Source organism: Meleagris gallopavo, chromosome 7, assembly GCF_905368555.1.
Source record: "Meleagris gallopavo chromosome 7, MGAL_WU_HG_1.1, whole genome shotgun sequence".
Lineage (NCBI taxonomy): Eukaryota > Metazoa > Chordata > Aves > Galliformes > Phasianidae > Meleagris > Meleagris gallopavo.
The window spans coordinates 5,783,239-5,805,867 of record NC_139410.1 but is presented as its reverse complement, the minus strand read 5'-3'; the positions used below and the strand labels follow the sequence as shown (position 1 = coordinate 5,805,867).

The following is a 22,629-nucleotide window of genomic DNA, read 5'->3' as shown; positions in this document are numbered from 1 at the left end:
TGTTCCCCTTCCCAAAAAATCACTTTCGGATCCTATATTGCTCACAGAAGTCAATAAACAGTGCCACATCTCTCTCCTCCCTCTCTGTTACAGGCCCTGCTTCTGCTCACTGCACTCAGGAGTAAGGCAGCAGCTCTGGCCTCCCTGCTGTGTGTTCCTTTTCCAGCTGCCTGCTGCAGGGCACCCTTTGCTAAAGAAACAGCGTCCTCCAAAGGCAGTGCTCCAAAGATCCACACGAGGCACTGGGACCAAAAGCACCTGCCAAAGACAGAGCTGGAGAAAATACTGCAGAGACAAGGGGAGAAAACACTGCATAGATACATTGCTTTAATACCTACAGCAGAATACCAATTTTCACTTTCCTTTAGAGAAGCACTGCCCTTGGGAACAAGATGTTGCAGTCTCCATGGCCACATGGACAAGGGCCAGGACAGTGCTGCTGAAGGCTCTGTCATAACGTTTCTGCTACACCAGGATCTGCAGCTCTTCTGCACTGCTTCCATCAACCAACTCATCACCAGGACGCATAGACCCCCCTCTGCCAGCTCAGGACAAACCTCATTCCAGTGCTTCTGCCCTGCTGTCCTCAAGCAACAGTGATTTTGCACAAGCGTGACCTGCTTGCACCTCCTGCAGCAGAACACCGAGCTATGCACTGTGCAGCCCTAAAAAGAAAAAAAAAAAGCCCCTCTTGGCTCAAAGCCCCAGCTGTGTCCTCTTAGTTTAATTTAAGGTGGTGAGGCGCTGGCACGGAGAAGCTGCGGATGTCCCATCTCTGGAGGTGCTCGTGGCCAGGTTGGATGGGCCCTGGGGGTTGGGACTGCGTGGGCTTTAAGGTCCCTTCCAACCCAAGTCAGTCTATGATGATTCTACGGTTTCACACCTCACACCTGAAGGAAGAGCTCTATTTTCTGCAAGAATTGAGCTCATGCCAGTTGTAAGAACGGAGCTAGCTAAACTACAAAAATTTCATTACTGATCGTGACCATTAAACCACTTTCAGATAGGAAAATAAATTCAAATGGGACTTGGTAAGCTAAATTTACTTTCAATTTTTTCCTACGTAGAAGGCTTATTTGCCTAATTTAATGTTTTACAGCTATCTTCAATGTGCAAATACTTCCTATGGTGAATAAGCAATATAAAGAGCAAAAGCAAAAAAATTAAAAAAAATCAGAAACTCTCATTCTGAAGTTTGCTGTTTATTTCCTTCCAGAAAACTCAGTTAAGTCAGGTTCATTATATCACAGAATCATACAATGGCCTGGGTTGAAAAGGACCACAATGATCATCTGGTTCCAACCCCTTACTATGTGCAGGATCACCAATCCCCAGACCAGGCTGCCCAGAGCCACATCCAGCCTGGCCTTGAATGTGTCCAGAGATGGGGCATCCAGGTTAATTGCCTTTAAGTCCCTACGAATGAAGCTTCGCACTGACAGTTACGCCACTCTTCTGCTATAGTTGAGTATCTCAGAGCTACTTCAACATGTAACTGTAATTCATCTCAACTGCCAGATCAGCATGTGAAGATAAACATCAATAGCAAACTTCCACAGCTTGCCTCTGGTTTTCACCGACTTCCTATGCAGTGGGTGTAATTGTGGAGATGTTGCTTGGTCTAACTTGGTCCAACCAATGGGAGTCTCAGCTCCCTTTAATATATTCTCCGCTCATTGTCATCATTCATGGTGGCAGCAGCGATATGTTGGCTCATTACGTTGTGCTAATCTCGCTGCCCGATATTCTTTCCCCCAATCAATCCGTTGATTACAGCCAGTTTAAATCTTAGAGATAACCGGGATTCGGAGAGTTTCCAAAGGACGATGGAACTGGAATTAATTAGCATCCATTAGAGGAAAAACCAAGTCCTGCAAATAGCAGAGAGAAACAGAACAGTTCAGAAGGACAACGGTTGTGGAGCAGCACGTGGGCACAGCTGGCTTTTACACCCTTACTGAGCAGGACAGCACAGCACCCTCAGCTCCCATCTTTGTAATCAAGCTATGGAGAAGCTAACTCTCATACCAAAACTAATTACACCCTGAAATCTTACTGGTGTAGCCCGTTACTGGCTCCAGATCCCAGGCTGTTCTGTTTCACAGCTTATCTTTCAAGTCTGCAGATAGGAGAACTGGAAGCTTCGGCCAGGTTATGCGTACAGCTCAACCAACCCCACACATCACACAGCCAAGAGGAAAACAGTATAGCATTTACACAGATAACCAGGGGAAGTTCATACAGAAAGGGGAAAATAGCACACCTGCTTTCTTCAAACTGTCTTTATGTTGTGTGTTATTATTGACAACTCTACCATTTGTAATATTAATGACTTCACACCTCTGAGTGCTTTTTGACATGTGTGCATTTTACCTTAAACTGTGGCTTTCCAAGGGAAAGGGAAAAAAAAAAAAAAAAGAAACATTATTTACCTGGCTGGCATTTAAGGAAATAAGAAAAATCTTTCTCACTTTTATGGACAACGGTAACATTTGCAGACCAAAAAATCATAAATGTCCTGTAACAGATGCTGATAGCCTCACTGACATGACAAATAAGAGGCATTTAGCTTTTAATGGCTTTTGTAATTTTTTTTTCCTTCGGAGAGCTGCACACTGTATAAAATGTATTTCAGTCATCAGCACTTGGAAGCAACTTTGCCCATTATTATTCTACATTAGCTGCATTTGTCGATGCGATGACAGAAGACCCATTGGCCATGTGATCTCGATCTGAAGGGCAGTGCAGCCACGGGTCTGTCCTTTTGCACCAAGGGGAAGGCAACAGGAGGACCGTCTGGGAAGGGACGGTGTAGGGGTGAACCAGATCAAGGCTAGGAAACCCAACGGACTTCACTTTTTACTTCTGCCGCATGTGCATAAGAAGATATCCCCTCATTCAGACATACAGAAGATAACTAACTCTTACTTTCCTTCAAGTAAGCACTGGGTGAAAATAGTAAAGCCTGTTAAGGGCTCGCTAATTGATGATATATTGCCTTTAATTAATTTTCAACTATTAAAGTTACTTAATAGAATTTCATATTTCTTATTTGAAAAATGACGGTCACAGGAAGCAATGATGAGAGACAATTACAATTATCACTGAGGACCATTAATATGTAAATATATGGGTAAGTTAAGATTGCTAATTTAAGTTGCATAATTGCTGGATATTTCTGAAGTTGGAGCCTAATAGGCTCTGCCATTATTCGTGTCTATTTTATGCATACGCTGACAATGATTTTTATTCTTAAAATACCACGAATAATAGCATCACATTTATTTTATTAACTGATACGGGCACTAATGTCACATTCTGCCATTCAATCATTTTATTTCTATCTAAAAATACAAGAGGTTGAAAAATTGCATCACTTGCACACCTTCACGCTTCAGCTCATGACTCACTCGCAGGTAGCTGGGTGTGAGAAGCAGCTTACACACTGGGCAGACTGCTTCATAATAATCACCCCGTGGGTTTTTTTCATCCTTCCCCTGCAACATCTGATATTACAAACTTTAAAGCACAGATATTTTTCAAAGGTCAAGATAGAGAATGGATTTGATCCAAGGATCCCCAGCTTAGCGATCCAAAAGTCAAGAGAACTCTATCAAATGTCAAGAGAAACTGGAGAAGACTTCAGCAAATTATTTCTGCACTACTTCTCACTTATGCAACGTGTATGCAAGAGGGATGGTATAGCCAGTTCTTATTCAGTGATATTCTACAGATTTCATCTTGCTTCAGACATGTGAAAGAATTTAAGTATGGAAGATGAGAATTTGCTCAGCTATGATTTTTTCACTGTTCCTTATAACTTTTAAATCAAGACAGTCCTTCAAAAATATATACCTAAATTATGGCTTGCATTATGCAGACCATGAAAACAAATGAAGCGTAATATTTTCTGTCTAATTTTATAATCCCAGTACATCCTTAGGCTTTGTTTAAAATAGGGTATGTGTTCTACAAAGGATTCTGCATAGATCAGAATTTTCCTCTCGGAAAGAGAGAAAAAATGATGGTGAATATAGGAGTTTTTATATTTGATTTTAAGGATTTTTTTTTATTTTTTTTTCCTTGAGGTAGATGCAGTGCAAATAGTTGAGTGCCTCACAGAAAATGACAGGCTTTCAGCTTCCAGAAGCGCAAGGAATTCTCAGTTCTAAACAAGTGTGATAATATATATAATATATAACCAAACTAAAATCATTAAGATTTCCTTCTCTTTGCCTTGCATGACTTAAAGTAACACCTGACAGTTTTAGACAAGGATGAAATTAGGTCATACACTATCAGCAGGTGAAAAAACGTCTTGGAATGTATAACAGACATTTAAAACAGCTACTTTCAAGCACTTCCTTCGGTATAATCGAAGGTGGCAGAGTTGCAGCAAAAGCCCCCAAAAAGTCTGGTTTTATTTCCACATTCTCCGTGCTGCTGAAAATTGAGAAGAGATATGGGCCACGAAGAAGCAGCTACCTTTGCTACTTGCCCTTTATTTTGTAATAACTACAACGTGGCCTTTCTGTAGACAATTCACTCATGTCACTAACCGAGATATAAAGAATAAATCAAGCTCAGTATCTGAGCCATCTGTAATAAAATTTTAACTACTGATACAAGAGATACTTTTCCATAAATTGACTCACCATACAATTGGGCTTGCTCCAAGCCCGTAAGACTTTATCTGCTAACCATTTGGAAATAGTAGATGATGACCCCCTCGTAGCTGACAGAGCCAAGTAGTTAGAAAAGAGTTTTAGGCTGCATCTTCAAAGGCCTCAAAGGGAGCCCAACAGCGGTCTGGATTTCTTTAGCTGTGATCTACTCTCAAATATGAACCTTTCCTTTAACCCCTGCTTTGGACTGCTGGAATTGCTGGATAGGTCAGGAGGAATATTTTGCTACAGCTAAACAGTCAGAGAAAAGTACAGTCAGGTTCCAAAAAGATTAAATATATATATATACACACACAGTATATTCAGTATATATATATACACTGAAAATCTACCTAGAAAAGCCACTGTTAGAATAAGCAAAGCAAAAAAAAAAAAAGATTAACATTGTTTATAAAAAAAAAAATACCTATCAAAGCAAAAGTCAACACAGCAAAGAAATGGTAGTAAAAAAAAACAAAAAAGCAAATGACAGCTAAAAAAGCAAGCCATAGCTGTACGACAGCTCCACTACAAAGACTCTGATGGTAATTCAGTTCTTGCAGATTACTGAGGAGAAAGCCCAGAGTAGTCTATTCACTGTTCCTTTCTGTAAATTCACTTCAGACATCCATCTGCACACACTCTGATACAAAACAGAAACACATTTATATGATACACCTTATGTACAGCCATAAAGAACTCCATGAAAAGGTGCACGAGTGCAGCAGAGGAATCAAGGCCAGCTCCATCAGGCACCAGCAAAGCCTTTAGCATGCTGCTGCCAGCACGGAGAAATCCAGCATTAATCAGCATCGTTTGCTGTCTCCTCTGTACGGAAGAGCCCCTAGGCAAAGCAGAAAGTACAGAGACAAATGTCTATAACCTCACTGGTCTTAAAAATCTCATCTCCTCCTGCCTAATCTTTTTTTGCCCTTCAGGGAAAAAATGTGCTAACACCCCAAATCCCAAAGGTTTTCAGTTCAAGATCAATCGGTCTAGCAGGCCTGGGAGGAGTGTCTCATCTTCCACACAAGTACCAAAAGCACAAAAACGTTGAACAGTGGGTCTTGTGCATGCTCCATCCTACCCCAGCTCTCACAAAAAGACATCATGGTGAAAACGTATCCCATACCTGACACATAGCCATCTTACATGAAGAGGAAACCGCCCATCTCTAAAGTATCCATGGAATAATTTCCTTAGTTATACAGATAGCTCCTGTTTAGGAGAGAGAGGTAAAAAATAATTCCCCACAAGTGATGCAGAAGCCCCGGCATGAGCAATGATGTATGGAAGTACATGAGAAATCACTGCTAGAACAAGCTGAGGAGTATCACTGTTTGAAGCTAGGAAAGGATGCTGAACCCACGTTCTGCACATGAGATCTATGCCAACGACCCAGCAACACGAAATGATTTTTTCCAAAATAGTGCCCTGTGAGTACAACGTGGGAAGAGCACTGCACTGTGTTCCCTGCCTTTAGTTGCTGTAAATTCAAAATATAAAGCATATTTTGGTGGTCAGAATGGAATGACCCACCTGTAGAGAGCAGAGGCTGCAGGAAAGCCTTCCAAGCACCTGAGACACCAGAAACAATTGGGAACTGTCAGAAGTGAGATGAATGAACTTCTTTCAGTTCCATGGAAGCTGGCAAGAAGAAGAACCTTCAAAATTCAAAATTCAAAATCAAGATTTCTTTGAGGGGACTAATTGAATTTTTTCCTTTTTAATTTGACGCCATTTTGTTTTACATTTGTTGTGCTCCTACAGTTTATGCCAGGAATTTACACTTTGATAACCTTTCCACAATGTCAGTTAGATATAAAATAAGCTATGTTTTAGGTTTCACAAGAGATGGTTGGAAAGCTTCAGATGAGAATAAAGGAGGAGGATGGGGAGCTAAGAGAAGAAATGACTATAAGCCACTGTGAGTCAAAGGTGTATATAAGTGGTTTGCAAACATTTTTATTCATTACAGAATCAGAAGAGAAGAAATTCATGTAATTTTATATGCTGTCAAGCATTTGTCTTGTAAATGTTCTAAGAGACAGCAGTGAAAATATTAATTCTATCTTTTCTTATAAAGGAAAGAGAGAGAACAAACAGGAAGAACATCTTTGAATGATAAAATGTCTAAGGAACCTGGTGGGAATTCTTCACATAAGATGTATTCTTCTTCAGGGAACAGGAGAAGATGTAAACAGATGGGCTTATGTAAGTAGAACTGGCAGCTCCACAGATAGCTGCTTTCTTTTATATATGGTTTTTCAGATTCACCAGCGTATTCAGGACCACTCTGCCTAATTATTCTCAGCATTTTGCCCATTTCATATGCTCACAATATAATGGCCAAATATAAAAATAATTAAAGCAAACTGTAGTTTAAATCTCAATGGAAACAATCCATTTTATTCAAACAAACTCTTCAAAAGGGAACTGTCTGTTTTACAAATGTTAGTCCATCTGTTCATGATAACTCCTTAGGAAATATTTGTTTTGCTTAGAAACACCAAAGCAGATTACATACGAGGTATTAGATAGGATGGGGTGTGCTTGCTGCCTTCAAATCATTAAGCATACAAATGTGTTTTTAATTTTGCTGGTCTGATATACATGAGGAAGGGCAATGCCTTAATCCACTGTCATGAAGCAATGCTTGTATCCATTGCCACTGGGCTACACTGTATGTCCTGTATAACGAACACTCAGGTGTTCCTCCTCTTAAGCTGATGCACCATTAGATGTTTTGCTTCCATGAAGATGGCCAGGCTATACCAAGGTTCTCTCCTCTCCCCATCAATTATAAGAACAGAACGAGGACACCGCAGAGAAATGCAGCTCAGCATACCCCCAATGCATGTATACAAAGAGCAGTATGTACAACACAGCAGGTAGAGCTGTGCTATCTACCATTTTACAGTGACAGGATCATAATGGTCCCTCTGCCACATCGTTACCCACAAACCATCTAACGGGGTAATTTCTGGTAATAAAACCTTCGTCTAACCCTCAGTGCATCACTCTCTAAAGCCCAAACTGATTGTAAATACATAAGTGAAGAGCAAATCAGAGCCAAAGGACTGTAATCTGCTTACGCTCGTACATAAGGTGAATGTCAGCTCTGTGTTAATGGATATGATTGGGCTCTCATCTATTGAGCAGCCCTGTTTATGTCACTTTGGATCCATTCCACTGAATCATTTAGACGTTCACCTCAACACTACTAAAACTTATAATTGCAGAAAACATCAGGACAAATCACAGGAGTGAACATCAAATCTAAGAACAGAAGAGCTCTCATAGCAGTAGAAGGAAAATGCTAACTGAAAATAAATGAACTATGAATAAAAAGGATTTATTATAAAATACATGAAAGCGTCCCTAGATAGCATAAAAGTTTGAAACAAGCAACCCCAAGAGCCCCCAAGCCGGCAGCATGCAGGCAGAGGAAATTTAAGCCAGGAGGATACAGCTTCCAGTGAAGGTCTTTGAAAAAACATCACAAAGCTGAGATGTTTAACCTGATGAATTCCTAACAGGCAAAGCAACCCAGATGTTGCTTTCGTAGCCGAGTCCCCACCAGGTCTCACTGACAAATGTCCTGGACAGCCAGCAGAGAGCCTGCAGCCAGCAGCTGGCTGAGGCTGGACTACAACAACAGCCACCCAGAGCTCAAGAAGAAATCCTTCATTGAGGTCTGAGGCTGCACTGCTCTCCCTGCAAAGGACCAGCACTGAGAGATGGTCCTCCAAGCCCTGGTCATCCAAACCCTGGCTGTCTGCAGAGGACCTGCTGCACGAGGCTCCCGATGCCAGGGGGATGTTCAGTGCTTCCAGTCAACACCATCAACCTTCTCTCCAAACTTCAGGTCTACTGACCAGCCAAGGCTTTGGATGTCACTCTAGGAGAGCATTCCTGGGCAGCTCTGACGAAGGAAATGTTTAATAATGGAAGTGTGATCTGTTCTCACAGACTTCTATTCCTGTCTCCTTGTGTTCTGCACCGACAACAGAAAAGCAGCACTCACTGTACTCAAGGCTTATTTCCCCTCATTTTGTGTTACTGTTCCTGCAGTCCTATCAAGAACTAGAGTTGTCTATTAATTTACGCAAACACATTAAGAAAAAAAAAATAGATAATAAATGTTGTAATTAATTCATAATTAAACATTACGAGAACATTAGATCAATCACGATACCAACATCACAAGGCAGATCCCAGTAACACTTCACATCAGCTGCAGAAGCTGTGAGAGGAAGGCTGTGTGCTCTAAGAGCCAGGCAGCTCAGTGCTGGCCCAGGCTGCTCGGAGAGGACATGGAAGAGCCCTCTTGGCCACAGCCTGCATGAGGGCAGTGCTGGCATGGATTTGCTGTCCCCGTGTGTGACTCAGGGTTTATCTGCCTAAATGAAGTTCTCAGTTCTGCTGCTCCATCAGCCCATGACTCTAGGCATCTCTCTGCTTTGCCAGTGCTCAAACTTAACTTGCGAATACAGCTAAAATATTAATCATTAATTACAGTCCCTACTAAAAATGCCCATTATGCATACTATCAGAGAGATTCCAAATGTCATTCTATACAAAATAGAAGGAAAAAGAATGCACAATTAAAAAAAAAAAAAAAAACAAAGGAAAAAAGGAAATGCTGGACATAAAATAGAGAGGGCTGCTTCTACTGATACAAGGAAAGACCTCTTCAGCCAAATACACATAACCGAATATTAGAGTGTTTTAAGCAGACAGCTGTGACTCTGGTTAGGAATGCAGAAAGGGATTACCCTTATTAAAAGGCTGCTACGAACTGCTACTGCAGTTCTGGCAGGGAAGACAGGGAAGGAAATGAATTTGATAGACTATGTTATAAATTGTTTTGCTACAGGATGCACATTCCAATTCTCAAATGCAGCTACACTTGTACTCCAAGGATAGTGTTAGCTCCTGATGTTAGCATCCAACTACAGATGCACATCCAGCTAAGAAGCCAAAGCACTCTCTATGTTGTAGACAGATGCCTCTGGTTGAAGGAAGCACTTGCACACATCTTTACCACAAATAATTATCCATTCAAAGGTGAAGTCACCCTTGTGAGGTGGTCCTTGTACCAAAAAGCCTACATCCCTCTCCTCTATGACAGACTAGAAAGCCACTTGTTTGTTATTTCAACCAGACGCAACCAACTTCAGCCATGCCAGGAAGCAGAACTATGCAGAGAGATGGCTGCTGTGATAAACCTGCTCAGGCTGTTTTGCTGTTGCTCTTAACATGGAGCAGAAGTCATAAAGCTTCAAATAAGATGACTAAATGCTTGCCAGAATCATCGAGTGTTCAAAGAGGCCCTCCATAAAACCTTAAATATACAAAACCAGTAGAAGCAGTTACTGAGGCAGGAAACCTGCTGCATGTGCGTCAGAGGAATGTATGGCAGCAAACATTATATCAGCTTCCAAAAGGAGCTTGGAAACTGTCAGCTGGTGAGGTGGATTTCTTCACAGTTCTAATAAATTCACTTATACAATAGGGAAGATATTTAGTTGATGCATGGAGAAATGTCACACTACAGTGAAGAGTGACCAGAGCTTTTATATGGAAAACCACAGCTCAGAAATCTGCTTCAGTCTTTGACGGAGCTGGGAAGCACAGGAGGAAGGGTGACCTGACAACATCAGTACAGGAACAACCAGAAGAACGTGACATCTACACTGGGACTTGTGTTACTCGGCATAATAATATAGGTATTTTTTTTTAAGGGAGGGAAGGTGAATATTGAAGTTCTCTGTTAGTGGAACATTACTTGTGTTTTTCAAGACAACAGCACATTTCAATGACTTGCCAAGGCACCGTGGGATTAAGTGAGAGAACAGCAGATGTAACCTGATTCGGGGAAACTCAGAATGCCTCTGATGAACAAACGTATCTTTAATCACACCAAGTCAGTAATACTGTGTGCTGCCCTTTGTCACTCAGCACAGAGATCTTTTCATCACTGTGGATACTTCTTTGAGAACAAAACCAGGAAACCTCATTAAGCATCTATTTAAAACCGAGACTTCACTGTGTCTTGCAGCGATCATACAGGTCCTGTTCCTCTAGGAAGGATTAAGAGATTCAATCAGGTGTTTCCTTTCCTTCAATCAATTTCAGAGGGGAAAAACAACACCTGAGTAGATATTCCCCTACTCCCCAACAGCCTGTGATACTCAGGGAGAAACAGCTCTACACAAAATGCATTTCTGCAAGTTGAGAGACAGAGAAATGAAGTTAAACCAAGAGGAACACCAAACCAAACAGTTCCACTGTCCAGGCCAGGCTTTGGATGCTGGTCATAGAGTTTCTTTTTGTCCTTATTTTCCCAGTCACCATCACACACAGCATTTTGCCGCAGAAGAAGAAAGGGAATTAAATACTTTGTTTTGTCACCCAAAAATCTTGACACAACAACTTCTTTCTGTTAATGACCAGGCATTTGCTCGTGCACCCACTTGTGGAAGGCTTTGGAATGAAATCCATCTAAAAAAATTGAGTGTGCAAACTTTGCAGTCTCTCCCCCCTAGGTCAGTTATCTAATCCAAACATTGCAATTCTCTTTAAGGAATAGTTTTGCATAAGCATAATTTAAATGAAGTTTTACCCCAAGCCTTAAATTCGTTCCATCTGAAGAACTGCAGATGCCCAAGTCCTTTTTCCTTCATGGACAAAGACAACAGTTAGGCCACGTAAAACTCAAGATTCCACAGAGAAGGAAATCCATCCCACTTTCAGCTGTGGAAGAAAGCTACAATTCTTGCCCCTTGTCCCAAGTCCTCAGAAGCCCTTGAAAAGCCCATCTGATAGACAATGTGTGTAGACTAGCGTAAATCTATGTTTGCTCCTGAAGAACTTCCAACACAGTTGGCTCACTGGTTTGAGGGGATCCGTCAGATTAGAAAGTCACTCTGCTAGATTCCTATTTGTTGGATTGAATTTACAATCTGTGTCTTGTTGAGAGGAGCAGAGGGACAAATGTTTCAAGCCAGCAGTTTGTTTTGCTGGCCTACAGGCCTCCAAAAAAAAAAAAGAGGCTGGAAGCTAGTTAGTGTTAGTGGCAATGGCATAACTGCTGATACCCTGACTTAGTCTGACTCACTCTTTTCCACCTGGGCATGCAGTCCAGTTCATAAAAAACAGCAAGTACTCTCAGGACATCTAGATGGAGATTATATTGTTAATCAATTTATTTTGCATAACCTCATGGATCACTTGCAATTGATGATTAGGCATTTTAGCTCCTCTGACAATTTGTCAATAACGTGAAAACAAAAAAAGCTATAGACAGCATACATAATTTAAAGATGATCTTTTGCTTGAGAGGAAATGCCACTTTCAAAGCTATGAGAAGAGCCAGTTTGTAAGTGTATTTCATCTAGCAAGTGGAAGAGCTATTCCAAGGAATCAGAATTTTTTTTTGTAATTACTATACAGGCATCAATAGTGGGTTACCTGTTAACTAAATCAAAGGTGAATAACTCTACTTTGGAGTTCAGTTATCTTCTAAAAGGTGTACTGAAAAAAAAAAAAATAAAAAAATAAACCAACAGCAAGCTTGATAAAAATGTAGTTTCTAAGTAACTGTAAGTAGGTTTTTCAAATTCAACGTAGACTAGCAGCTTTTCAAAAAAAAAAAAAAAGTGGAAAGCTAAATCTTGCTTCTTTTTTGTTATAAAGATCATTTTATATGAAAACACCTGACATTTAGCTTTAAAATATTCAACAAAAAATAGACCATTTGCTTCTAGAAAGAACAGGAATGGTGGCTAAACTGATCAAACTACCTAAATTACTGTTTATTTTTCTCCCCACCATCCAATCTGAACGGACTCTGTCTCCTGCATTAGTATTTGCTTCCCTTAAATCAGAATGTCCAATTGCATCTTTTTTATAAGCATAAATACTACACTCTGCATAATTCCGGATCAATCCCCAAAGTTACCAGCTAACTAATGACCCTTGGTTATTGATGAAAGTGATGAAGGTGCAAATGGCTGTTCCCTTACATATTACCCGATCCATCCAGTCCTTGGCAGAGAATGCCATCACTGTTCTTTCTTGTCTGTTGAACATACAAAAAGCCCACACAAATACTAGATCAATATAGTATCTTATTTCAAAAATCCTTGCTTTTTATTACAGATATGAATAATGAATTCAGTATTGATTCACTTCTTTAGATATAATAGGGATGCTTCACTCAAAACACAAGACCTGGATAGCTGTGAGGCCAGGATGACCTTCAGGAGCCCTTAACCTGAATGTCTGCAGGAATAAGCTAATCAGGAGATGAAGCTCTTGTATCTAAGCCAGGCTTGATATGGAGCTGTGTGATTTGAGTGAAAGAAACAAGTTCTCATTCAATCACTGTAAATATGTTCGAAGTGGGAATTTGCTAATTGTAGCACTCTGTAAGCTGGAAGTAATATAAACAATAAATATAAAAGAGAATACACGGGCCTAATAAAGTCATAAAAGCAGTAAATGCTAGAAATGAGATGCTGAATACATTCATATTTTAAAACTTGCGTCTAGTTTAAGTGGGATTATAAAAAAACAACCTGTTGAAAACCCTTTTAATTCAGTTTGTGGGTAGCTGCTGGAGAATCAAATTTTTGATCAGCTATGTCCCACTTGGGATGCATAAACCTCCAATTACTTTCAGCTTCTGTTAGTTTAATACAAGGATGGCAAAAATCATGTGGACGTTCCCTTCATTTACTACTGGAACAAACAATTTGCTCATCACCATGTTTTGGCTGACTGCCTGAACAGCTGAAACTGTCGCTCCTCCTTGAAGAATAACATTTCACCAGTCAGATAATAATCCGTTCAACCTGGGGTCCCCCAACAAATCCCAAAAGGGTCACTATATTGCTCTAATGAGGCACAGTCCTGGCTTTCAGAACACTGTTGTTCTGCTGGGTCTACGCACGCAAGTGAGATGGGAATATTCAATACTACAGTAGCTACTTGAAAAAGGCTGGCTCTATTAAATAGCTGTCCATCTTCTTGCACTCGAGGGAAAGATGCATTCCTCTCTAACAAAGATGAAGGGAATATCAATGGGGCTAATCTCTTCAAAGTGCTCAAAGCTCAAAGCAATTGCCTGCAGCCCTACACAGTCCCCACCCTCATTAGCTCAGCAAAGAAAACACAGGCGAAGACAAAATGCTACCCTGCAACTGAAGAGAAAATGCAAAACGGGGCTTCCAAGCCACCTCCCTTCTCTTTCCAAAGGACAAATATTTCATACATCTTAAATTATGTGTGTACTGGCGATAAAGTCATATATTTTAAGAAGAACCTCCTAACATTTAAATATTGTGGAGTTTGCTCTTATTGAAAAATGGTTATGACACAACAGAAATATTGTATGGCGCAGCTCTTCTTCTGATCAACAGAAGGGAAAAATTAATTGCCAACTTCTTCTCTTTTGTGAAGGTGGAGCAGTCAGAAAGCAGAGCAGTGATAGTTCCACACCCCCGTGAAATGAGGCTACAAAACCATCTGCCAATCAGCTCATATTTACATGAGATTCACACCACCCTCTGCCTCCAAAGTAAAGAATTTTACAGCCAGGAAAACAAATGCTGAAAACAAGAAAGGAAACACTGCAGAACTGGAGGAAGAAGAGAGAAAGACAAGATCAGGGATTATCAGCAAATAATGAACGCAGCACTGTGGTGCGTCCCTTTACGATGACTGTAGGTGGTCAGCAGATGTCCTACGCATCCCTCAAAGGAAGAGGGCTGACCCAGGTGAGTTGCTGAGCTGACCCCACCACCAGGCCAAGGCAGAACTTTCTCCATGGAGACCACTGGTGGATCCTGCAGATCTCTCATTCCAACTGGGCAGGCTACCCAACGTCAATACTGCTGTACTGCCTACCAGCACACAACTGGGGTAACAGCGTTTGCCTACTGCAAGACCTGGGATTTCAGCTCATGGACAAAGCACTAAGAGCCTCTCACCTGAGCCAGTCCACTACCACTTCTCTCTGAGCTACAATTTCTGAAAATACCTTATTTTTATACAACCAGCTTGGACAACAAATGGTGGACCTGAAAGTTTACTTCTTGTATATCAAGCCTAAAGTAGTCATGCACATTCAGATACCGACGAAAATATGCATCACAGTCCTCTTTTAAAGTCTTTCATTTTCCTTATCCTGTTCTCTGTGTCCGATTGTTGAATAATGTTTCCTCTTATATAGAAAGTTTTCTAAAGTGGAATTCAAGTTTGGTGTATTTTGAAAGAGTGAGGGGAAAGGAAGAAAAATAGAGACCCTCCATTGCTTGCAATGTAGGAAGGCAGGAAAGGAAAAGAACTAAGAGGAAAAAAAGTAAAACAGGTAGGAACTACTCTTAGTTTTATAAGTAAAAAGTGAATGTTTCAAGGGAATTGCAAATATGTGATCTGTAATAGGGCTTCATCACCCTGCTGCCCTAGTATGTGGAACTACGACAAGCCCAAAGTGATAAACAACTCCAATCGGGAGCTGTCTGAGCTATGCTTGAAAACATCAGTGCCAGAACAAGTGCAAACAGTTATACCTAGACCTATTTCAGTCCATGCTGAGCTCTCTGGATGGCAGCATAAACTTGCATTCTTCCCATCAGCTCATGCATGAGCACCCAATGGACCCCTGCATGAGTGGCCAATCCTCTTCTGCACGACTGCCCCACCACTTCACACGTGTGCCCAAGCACCTTATGACACCCAATTAATTCACACAAATGCACCCAATTAATTTCAGGAGTGCTTCATCAGCACATCCACGGGTATGTTATGAGTGCACACGTGGTGCATGAAGTGATGCCCAGAAGGGTGAGCTGAGGCCAGGAACGTGGGAGGAGAGACATGGATTCACCTAAACTGAGAATGGAACAAGCACTTACTTCAGTGCTTGGTTAATTCTTCATATTTCAATTCCCAAATCAGTCATTACAAGTTTGTGTTAATTGTCAATAACTTAAATTAACTGATTTGAGACCGTTTAGACTACAACAGCATGTATGAACACTGAGAACGAGGAGGGACTAAAGCATTGAACCACAAGGGAGAGAGCACCCTAAGCAATCAATTGCTGCTATCAAGTAATCTGCCCTAGAGATTAAAGAACACAAAGCAATAAAGCATTGTAATGAAAAAAGGTTTTTAGTGAGAAATGGGGGTCACAGGGAAAATAACGTTAATTTCAGCACATAATCGCACTATATGGACAAAAGCAGATTGTTACTAAAATGATTACTGTGGTGAATTCTTCTCCCATCAAGTGCAACTTTAACTGTAAGCAAGAGGGTGACAGATATAAAAAAGAAGCTTCAGAAACGACACAATTGTCCTGCTCCAGTTTTCTTAATATCTGGATCACTGCAGGTACATGCAGTCCCCTCAAGAGACTGGGGAGAGGAGGTGTGGGCCCAGCCCCCTGTGCAGCCAGCAGCAAATGGCAAAACTTACCATGCAGCTTCCCAGCAAGGGACAGTTTCTTCCAGCCTAGAAGAACCCCTTGGCAGTTCAAGATCAAGCTTGAGTTAACTTCCTAACACTATGTGTCTTCTGCACCCCAGAGCTCCTATCTTCTAAAATAAACCACTCCCATTATCACAAGATAATGCTGACTCTTGCATTTCATCGTTTTAATATTAATTTGCAACTCTTACATTCTTTCAATACGCTCTCCTTTCATAAAAAAATAAGTACATACTGCCCTCTGAGATATTTCACACCTCTTTAGCACTGAGAGTAAGGCTGTCCAGTGCAAAGTTCAGCAGCAAGTGGTGTCCCTCCAGTGCTCTTCAACACCTTCATCAGTAACACTGATGGAGTGCACTCTCAGCAAGTGAGAGCTGGGTGCCCCCAGCATGCCCAAAGGACGGGATATCATCCAAAGAGATCTAGAAAGGCTCAAACACTGGGCGCAGGTGAATCCTGTGGGCTAGATGACCTTTAAGGGTCCCTTCTGACTCAAACCGTTCTATGATTCTATGATGCTAATTCATGAAAACTACAGGTATGTAAGTGAAACATTCCCTTTTTGCAATAAATAAAAAGGCTCATAACTCCATGGCCAGCTGTGCATCCACCACCTGAATATCACCAGATCAGATAAGACGCTCAAGCCAACAGTGGTGATCTGGATTTTCTTTCCCTGCCTATCTAATCTCTCTTTTCTTCTCCATCTCTTCTCTCTATTTCCCTTTTCAAGTTATATTTCAACATAACACAAGGCGTGTAATCACTGCTAGTAAGGTATAGGTACATAGATATACTCCACATCTTGTGATAAGTATTGAAGTGGGATACAGATAAACATTCAACTGATCATTTGGGTCCATTTCACCTTAACTTAGTCTAAAGGAATTTCAAAACCTCAGCAACCCTGATCAGACTAAGTCACAACAGCATGAGGAACAGAGAAGGCAATCTAGAGTAGAAACACTTATACCCAACTTTTTCTTCATTAACTTATTTAAGATACGAGTGTGGCTCTGATAAAGAAAACGGCTTCACGGACAAACATTTGTGCTCTGAGCAGCATTCAGGTCATGAGAGTTAGCAAGACCCATCTGCTGAAAGGCCAATGGGTAAATCTCAATAATTTTCATACTCGTTCTTAGTGCTATTTCTTTGTTGAGCAAATCCCATGCAGTGAATCTAACACTGAGGAAAGGCATTTCCACTTTAAAATAACAGGTTAAGATGTCCCCATCTACATTACATTTGCGATTATAGTTACTTAAAAACAATACAAAGGAAAAACAAATAAAATCTCCCGTAAGTTAGGCCTTACTATCTCTGACCTCAATATCATTTGCTGACACAGACAAAGATTTCATAAAGCTCTTCTATCATTATTAACCATAATTTAAATAATTACTGGGCAGGAAAAAAAATCTGTTCAACCATGGCTCTCTAATCTAGTAATTAAATCCACCTGCAGGAAGCTGAACAATTTGTTTCCTGCGTATGACTATTAATGCAGTCAAGTATTTTACACTAGGCAGTATATCACCAGGAGAGATGGAGGCATACAGCCAGTAATTAAGCCACACTTTGATAAGGTCAGAAACATCCACCCAAGCTTCTCCACAGACAGAGGTCTCAAATGAGACAGTTCTGCCAATGTCCATCAGGTTGCTAGTTAAACATGGGATATATTCTCCCATCATCATCTGGGTGGACTTCTGGTGTATTCTGGCTGTTTGACTTATTTCAGCGTAGTTATTACTTCTTGCTAAGCCTGCTCAAGTGACTGAATAGTTTGACCAAGTCCACATATAGATGAGTATATTATTAAAAAGACAATGTGGGAACTGGCTGGATCATTTTATCAAGTTCTCTGCGTTGCAACAAACACATCACACACCACTCACTCGCTGCATCAAAAGCCATCTCTGGATCACTCAGAGTAACTTTGGTTTAGTTAGCTTGAGTCTAAGCCAGAAAATAATTATGACAGCATAAGCTCCACATCCATGAGCTCCGGGTCTGAGTCCCACGCTGCAGTTCTAGCAGTAACCAAAATGGCCCCACACAGCTTTGCTAAAAGACACTGCACTATGCCACCCAGATGTAGCGCTGAGAATGCATTCCTGCCAGCCACAGCACTTGCCAAGCAAACTGAAAGCTGTTCCATAACAAACAGGTATCTGCCAACAAGGTCTGTTCTGCAGATGGGTGCTGCCTGTAATGGGTGTGCGTGTGGGCAGTGCCAGTCTGCTCACCCCATGTCCATGGAGAAGTCATGAAAAGACCATTACAACTTCTATGTTCTGAGCAGAAAGGGCAGCTCAAAACACAGGCGTTGTATTGGTCTCTCTTAGCCAGATATCTTCATATCTTTAGGTAGGTATATTTGTGTCCTTTTACATTATGTCTCATTTTGATCATCCATCTCAATTTGATATCTCTGTTTTGTGGTTACTCCTGCAGAGAAAATTCTGGATTTTATCCAAATGATGGGAAATTTTGCCCATTTAGATTACCTGAAGCCAATAACCTTTCTACTGGAAAGCTCCCATCTGGCTAGAAGTACTGCTGCTGCATTTTTCAGCTATGTGATTCCTTTGCAAATGACCCAGCATTATGCTCTAGACATGAAATCTTCTTCTAATCCTCCTCAAGAAAAAAATGTGCTCTTGTTCCAAATTACACACATAAATAGAACAGTGGTTTAATTTGTCTTTAGGAAGCTGTCAAAATGGACAGTGTCAATATATTTTATCCTTGGAAATGAAAATACCTTATTTAATGGTACAGTAGAGAGATCTGTGAAAATGCTACATAAATACTATAGAGTTTGATGGCAAAGTTTTCTGCCAAGTGGCTCAGATATTGATATTACGTATTCCACAGTATGTGGGTCACGATGCCAAAATGTGTTATTAGTCTTTCTCGAAATGATTCCTTAATTCTCTCTCATACACCACTGAAATATCAGATTGCACGCATTTAACATACAATGCAAATGCACACATTTTAAAATAAGCAATAAGCAATATGTATCCATTCAGTACTCAATAAGCAATATTTATACGTTATCATATCATCCCTTCTTTTGTGTAACAATGACTTTCTGAGCTAGGAGGAAATTTTGTGCTGCAATATAAATGCTTGTCCACGCTTTGGAATAGAGAATTAATATACTTTTTATAACAACAAAAAACAACAGTTTTCCAATAGCCCCTCTTCAAATGAAAATGCACCTTCATTTGCAATACTGCTGACACAGTAACGCATGGCTGGTGATGAAAAATACCTGGTTACTTTGTGCACAGTAAGCAATTCTGTCAACAAAATGAAGTTCTGAGGTGATTATAAGAGGACTTAGTAAAGTTGGTTATGAAATGCAACTACAGAATTAGCAAAAGAACAAACAGTATTGAGGAATAAACAGCACTGGAACAGAAGTGATCCCATTAAGTTTTCTATTCCCAGTGATCACTTCTGTATTTTACTTAATAATTTTGTAATTGCATTTCTTTTTACTGTACATTTTTCCTTTTATACAAACGGACCATTAGTCCAGATTGCTAATCTAGTCCACAGAAAATGAGTGCATTCATCGCCAGTTGGTATTAAAGGGCGTCTTGTCTTTCAAATGAACACGCCTATGCTGCTTCTCATATGCTGTCTGGCTTCAGAACTTCAGAGACATTTCAAAACAAAACATGCCTTAAGTCAAATAAAGTTGTGAAGGCATCCCTACCAGAGTGATTGAAGGCAACCTGGTTGGCGGAACGGGGACCTGTATCCACAGACAGGATGGGGACCGCCTGCCGCACGTCCCACAGCTTCAGCACACCACAGGAATCACAGGAAGCAATCGTGTTGCTCTGTTGGAAACAAAACCAAGGCATTAATTAGATACTTTGGCAAAGAAGAATGCAAATGACGCAGGGCTGGATATCTCCAGATGCCAGGCACTGAAACTTATTTATTTAAGTAGAAATAAGTTAATATGTTTGGTTAACAGAGCCTCTTGATCGCTACATTAACTTGAAGACCAGCACTACCAAAGAAAACAGTTTATTAGAAACCTTAAGTAAAAGAGAGAACAGAGGTCATTTTGATACTAGTGTCCTCCAAGAATATGGCTTGTGATTATAACTCTCACAGAGACACAGGATTTACTTCTTATTTAAACCTCCAGTATAAAGATTCGAAATAGCAAATCCCCAAAGCAGCTCAGCTGGTGTGTATTCAGAGTTATTAAAGTCAATGTTTTTTTCCAATTTGTGCAATGGTTTGAGAATAGATTAACAGACAGCGTTTTGCAGGAGAATTACAATGATACAGAACTGAGACTCAGGGAAAACACTGGTCAGGTGCCACATCCGTGGCTTTGTCATATTTGGCTAATATTTATTTCTTTGATGTAAGTAACACATGCAAGAAAACGTGTGGGGCCATCTAGCAAAGAGGAATTATGATCAGAAAATATCCGTTGCCTTCTCAAGCAGAAAGGAACACTCTGCAAAAAACTATCATAGTGTAAGTTTAATGAAATCTTTAAGTCCATTTGTAGGGTTCTAAGCTGTCAGAACTCCATTCTGGCTTGTTACAGGGAACAACATGGAGTAACACACAGAAACAAAGCAGTCATTTGCCAGAATTTAGCTGGAAACACATAGGCTCTCAGCACTCACTGCTTTGCAAAAAAGCATAGTTACCCTTTCTGCAACACACCTCAGTAAGCGTGGTGCTGCTGAGCATGATGGAGGAGTTATTTGCTTTACTATCTGTTCAACCATACTTGCCCAATGCTTACATTTCAACAGTAGCAGAAGTTTAAGTTCAGCCCATGCAAATGATGAGGTCAAGCAAGCCATCCATGAAACAAAACAAAACAAAACAAAAAACAACACAACAGCTACACTCTGAATCGTGACACGGTTTGATCTGGATCTCAACAAAGCACATTTTCAGTGGAAAAGCATCACCCTCCATTTTTCCCTGTCCATTCCCTATCCTCTTTTAATCTTCTCATCCTATTCACTACCACATTTATCTTATCCATCTCTGTTATACGACAAGTTGCTGGTAGGCACCACGTATCAGATACAGTGAAGGCCCAAAACCATTACTTGAGTTCTCTACAGGCTGCAATGTGTGGCCATGCCAGAAAGGATCGACTTGCAGGATCCTCACAGATCCCGGTGAACGAAGCAGGGCTGGACAAACCTGGTGTGGGAACAGGTGCTGTGCTTGGTGCTGTGCAGACAAGCTACAAAAGATGGTCCTGCTCCAAAGGCTTTGCAGTCCATCCCAGAAACAAGAACAACCAGCTCCTACTGAGAAAACTCTGCAGGCTTTTTATCCATTTCCTCCCAGATGCCTGTATAAACACACTGTGCATCAATGCAACACGCAGTAGGATATCGTGCCCAAACATGCATGAAAAGGAGCAGACCTCATCTGCAAAAAGAATTGAGAAAATACAGGGTTCTGATGGCAACCTGTAACACATGCTAACATACAGGACTCTGGTGGCAATACACAACGTACGATAACAGGCATTTTCTGTGCCCCAGAATACTCTGCCCACAACCCTATCATCCAATGCTTTAATTATTATTGATATCTACACAGCTCCTACACCAAAAGCATACCAAAAGGATTTTGTTAATGAGTCAGCTATTACATTTCACTTCTTCACTTGCCTTCATCCCCATTACACACCTTTTCTAAATCAAGAGAGCTGAAGATGCGGGATAACAACTTCTCAATAGGAACAAATAAACTGTGAATGTAATCAAACTTAAGGACTGTTTGAAGCTACATGCCATTCGGAGATGAAGAAAGGAATAAATCACATGTTAAATGAACTCATTTGCTTCTGGCCATGGGCCATTTTCAAAAGCTTTAAAGTGGAATCATTACGAATTCTTGTATGAGCTTTTGGCTTTCTTGTTCCTTTAGCAGCTACTGTTCCAGTTATTCATACAAGAATGACTTGCATTGCTCTTTGAGTTCTTTTTGCTTCTTGCCACAATAACATCTTTTTTATGATGGTTTTTCAATAATACATTATACAAAACATCAAGTTGGACTATTAGGGCTCAACTAATGTTCCTGCATTTAGAAGTAGGGTACAATGAGATCCAAGGAGAAGAAGATGTGCAAAATGAGCTTTATATTGTATGATTTTCATTAAGATCACATTTTATACTGCATCACCAAAGTTCAGTTGTATGATGGCTGCTCCGAAAGTAATGCTTCCTAAGTTGAATTCCTCATGTGGAAAGAACAGCACTCACTGACAGTCACTGACACTTACTGCATGTTTCTGGAGAACAAGCAGTGGATGTGAGCACGGTGAGGTGGTGGATGGTGAGTTTCAGCAGCAGTGACAGTGGATCATCTGTGCTGGTGCAGATTATTGTGGGCGCAGCATGCAGGCTTTTGTTCATTGCTTGCAAAAATGCATAGC

General features: G+C 40.7%; 1 protein-coding gene across 3 annotated transcripts in view; it reads right to left on the bottom strand.

The window, feature by feature from the left end:
• The window catches only part of SPAG16 (sperm associated antigen 16), a 350,605-nt gene that overhangs the window by 67,608 nt on the left and 260,368 nt on the right, over positions 1–22,629 (bottom strand). For all 3 annotated transcript variants that reach the window (XM_031554276.2, XM_085227603.1, XM_085227604.1), the window contains one exon: positions 19,906–20,032. In XM_031554276.2, coding sequence (XP_031410136.2) covers positions 19,906–20,032 — 127 coding nt within the window. The remainder of the gene's footprint in view (positions 1–19,905; positions 20,033–22,629) is intronic.